Source organism: Montipora foliosa, chromosome 5 (genome assembly GCF_036669935.1).
Source record: "Montipora foliosa isolate CH-2021 chromosome 5, ASM3666993v2, whole genome shotgun sequence".
Taxonomy (NCBI): Eukaryota; Metazoa; Cnidaria; class Anthozoa; order Scleractinia; family Acroporidae; genus Montipora; species Montipora foliosa.
In genome coordinates this window covers 29076919-29081025 of record NC_090873.1, presented here as the reverse complement: position 1 = coordinate 29081025, position 4107 = coordinate 29076919, and the positions used below count along the sequence as shown (strand labels likewise).

Genomic DNA, 4107 nt, shown 5'->3' with positions numbered 1-4107 from the left:
ATACGTTCACACCAGCTTCAGTCAGTTCCAGGTCATTATTTGTTGAAAAGGAAACGTAAAGTTGCGTATCGTCAGCATAGAGGTGAAATTGCAAATATGGTGTCCAAATAAGTCAGCAAATGGTGCAGTATACAATAAATAGAGGATAGGTCCAAGCGTAATCACGTCACTAAGATAAGATAACACTTATCCATGAATTCATTTAAATCTTAAACCTGATTCGAAGGCAATGGGAAGCCAATGAAGGTCGTAGAGAGCTAGTATAGTGAATGGTTAGAACCCAAATGAAAATGAACAGCATACTCAAGACTACATTGGTAGTACGGTGTGTAAGTGGCTACCCACATGTACGCATTGCGTACCTACTTTTTTAAACAACGCCGAGAAATACGAAAACACAATAGGTTCAATGCTCTGACTACAGGATGCTAAGCTGGCACAGCAAGATTAATTTAGCAATGAAGGAATAACTATCTTAAGCCAAAATTTCGAAAGAAAATGCCTTTCTTCATCAGGGTTTCCCAAGGAATGATTTTTTTGGTTTCTGGAGAAAGGGAGGGAAAGGCATAATTTGAATGGCCGGATTGTGCATCTCTAGTATAAAAACGTCCAATTCTGTCCTGACGAGCAGCCTTTCTCAATGGAAACGTGTGAGCAGTTCAATTAGCTCATTCAAAGTCCCTGGATCAAAATACACGGAGTAACCATGTATCCAGACAAAAAAAATTGTGATGCAAAACAAGCAATTTCGAAATTGGATAGATTTAGACCTGAAATAAAAAAATATGAGTTTGACGTCAATTGCAGAAAATTGAATATTACACTCTTAATGGCATCCCCTCCTGTCTTTTTGGTGTCAGCTACATACCGGCAGCAAATTTCCTGCCAGCGAAGCATATCTTAAGAACTTTTAATTAGCTTTCGACAAGAAAGATGAAATGGGATGCCATCGCTTTTCTATAGGCTGTTTTTCCCTCATTTACATAATAGAATCTCTATTTTTAATGTTCCGTGATTATTATTGTATAAAACGCTCTTAGTCTGTTAAATGCCCAAATATTTATTCTGTATCAACTGTCGCCATTAGCCAAAATCATTTCCTGGGAAACCCTGATGAAGAAAGGCATTTTTCTTTCGAAATACTGGCTTAAGCTAGTTATTCCTTCACTTTTCAATTAATCTTGCCAGTTTAGCATCCTGTACTCAGAGCATTGAACCTATTGTGTTTTCATTCATTTATCTTCTAGGTGCACCCCAGATTTCTGAGAAAAACTTTCTGGTTTTGATTATCAACAATGGTGGATAGAAAGCTGGACGTTTTGGAGCGGCATATGCAAGAGCTTAGCGTTGCAAGAAAGGAGGGAGACAGACAAGGCGTAGGTTTGGCTTACTTCAATCTTGGTAGATACTATCAGGGCACAGCTGATTTTAATCAGGCCATAAAAAATTACGCAGAAGCATTAGCCATTTTTAAGGAAGTGGGTTTCAGGGCCCGAGAAGGAAAAGCCTATGGCAATCTCGGCAATGCTTATAAAAGTCTTGGTAATTTCAAGCAAGCCATAGAGTACCACCATCAACATCTTAGTATTGCAAAAGAGGTAGGGGACAGGGCCGGAGAAGAAAGAGCTTATTGCAATCTCGGCAATGCTTATGACAGTCTTGGTAATTTCAAGCAAGCCATAGAGTACCACCATCAAAATCTTCATATTGCAAAAGAGGTAGGGGACAGGGCCAGAGAAGGAAGAGCTTATTGCAATCTCGGCAACGCTTATAAAAGCCTTGGTAATTTCAAGCAGGCCATAGAGTACCACCATCAACATCTTAGTATTGCGAAAGAGGTTGGGGACAGGGCCGGAGAAGGAGGAGCCTATAGCAATCTCGGCAACGCTTATGAAAGTCTAGGTAATTTCAAGCAAGCCATAGAGTACCACCATCAAGATCTTAGTATTGTGAAAGAGGTAGGGGATAGGGCCGGAGAAGGAGGAGCCTATAGCAATCTCGGCAATGCTTATGAAAGTCTTGGTAATTTCAAGCAAGCCATAGAGTACCACCATCAGAATCTTCATATTGCAAAAGAGGTAGGGGACAGGGCCAGAGAAGGAAGAGCTTATTGCAATCTCGGCAACGCTTATAAAAGCCTTGGTAATTTCAAGCAGGCCATAGAGTACCACCATCAACATCTTAGTATTGCGAAAGAGGTTGGGGACAGGGCCGGAGAAGGAGGAGCCTATAGCAATCTCGGCAACGCTTATGAAAGTCTTGGTAATTTCAAGCAAGCCATAGAGTACCACCATCAAGATCTTAGTATTGCAAAAGAGGTAGGGGACAAGGCCGGAGAAGGAAGAGCTTATGGCAATCTCGGCAACGCTTATCAAAGTCTGGGTAATTTCAAGCAAGCCATAGAGCACCACCATCAAGATCTTAGTATTGCGAAAGAGGTAGGGGACAGGGCAGGACAAGGAGGAGCTTATTGCAATCTGGGCAATGCTTATCAAAGTCTTGGTAATTTCAAGGAAGCCATAGAGTACCAGCATCATTATCTTAGTATTGCAAAAGAGGTAGGGGACAGGGCCGGAGAAGGAAGAGCCTATAGCAATCTCGGCAATGCTTATGAAAGTCTTGGTAATTTCAAGCAAGCCATAGAGTACCACCATCAAGATCTTAATATTGTGAAAGAGGTAGGGGACAGGGCCGGAGAAGGAGAAGCCTATGGCAATCTCGGTGATGCTTATCAAAGTCTGGGTAATTTCAAGCAAGCCATAGAGTACCACCGTCAATGTCTTAGTATTGCAAAAGAGGTAGGGGACAGGGCCGGAGAAGGAAGAGCTTATTGCAAGCTGGGCAACTTTTATCAAAGTCTTGGTAATTTCAAGCAAGCCATTGAGTACCACCGTCAAGATCTTAGTATTGCGAAAGAGGTAGGGGACAGGGCTGAAGAAGGAGGAGCCTATTGCAATCTCGGCAACGCTTATCAAAGTCTTGGTAATTTCAAGCAAGCCATAGAGTACCACCATCAACATCTTAGTATTTGGAAGGAAATAGAGGACCCAATAGGGCTGGCAATCGGATGTTATAATATTGGTCTTGATCTTGAATGTTTTGGCTCCTTGAACAAAGCTCTTAATTACTATCGCCTAAGCATTTATTATTTTGATGAAGTTAGGCGTCTTCTTTGGTCAGAGGATGCATGGAAAATAAGCTTTCGTGAAACAAAGGGGTATGCATACACCGCTCTGTGGAGAGCACTCTTGAAGAATGGGGAGGTTGATGAAGCTTTGTATGCTGCTGAGCAAGGACGAGCACAGGCTTTGGCAGACATTTTAAAGATGCATTACAGCGTTGATGAGAAACCTATGATGAAGGTAACTATCTCTTTGGTTATGACAGATCTACCTTCACAAACTGTTTTCACAGCACTTGAAGGGAACACGATCAGCTTCTGGTTGCTAAGACATGATATCGGGATAAATTTTAGACAAAAGAAAATCGAAAATGGAAGTGCCAAGTCTCTGATGAAAAGTACTTTTAAACAGATCAATGCGGGGACCGTTGTACGATGTGAGAATCGTTCGCTTGACAGACAACACAGTAACTTCTCGAGCAGTAGGAAAGTTGTTGAAGAAACCGTTCAGTCCTTGAGCTTCTCTGTGCACTCTTTGCAGCCTTTGTATGATGTCTTAGTCAGTCCTATAGCAGACTTGATCCAGGGTGATGATTTAGTGTTTGTTCCTGATGGACACTTTTGCCTGGCTCCTTTTTCTGCAATGAGTGACTCTGTCAGGATCCGTGTAATTCCCTCGCTGACTGCTTTAAAATTGATCACTATGGCACCTGTCGACTTCCAAAGTAAGAATGAAGCGCTGCTTGTAGGCGATCCGTGCTTGAGCGAAGTCACTTATGGCACTGGTGAACCCATGTATGGACAGCTGCCGTGTGCGAAAAAAGAGGTGCATATACTTGGAGAACTTCTGCAGACCGTGCCTCTTACAGGAAAAAATGCAACCAAAGCTGAGGTGCTGAAAAGAATGAAGTCAGTTGCCTTAATCCACATTGCTGCACATGGGGATGACGGATCTGGAGAAATTGCTTTGGCCCCAAATCCCGAAC

The 4107-nt window shown here is 42.3% G+C and overlaps 1 protein-coding gene across 1 annotated transcript in view; it reads left to right on the top strand.

The window, feature by feature from the left end:
• Positions 1 to 1295: 1295 nt before the first annotated feature.
• The window catches only part of LOC138002564 (tetratricopeptide repeat protein 28-like), a 3867-nt gene continuing 1055 nt past the window's right edge, over positions 1296 to 4107 (top strand). The window contains exons 1-4 of the mRNA XM_068848587.1: positions 1296 to 1564; positions 1658 to 1761; positions 1984 to 2121; positions 2398 to 4107. The exon at positions 2398 to 4107 is cut by the window's right edge and continues 402 nt beyond it. Of these exons, the coding sequence (XP_068704688.1) occupies positions 1296 to 1564; positions 1658 to 1761; positions 1984 to 2121; positions 2398 to 4107 (2221 nt within the window). The remainder of the gene's footprint in view (positions 1565 to 1657; positions 1762 to 1983; positions 2122 to 2397) is intronic.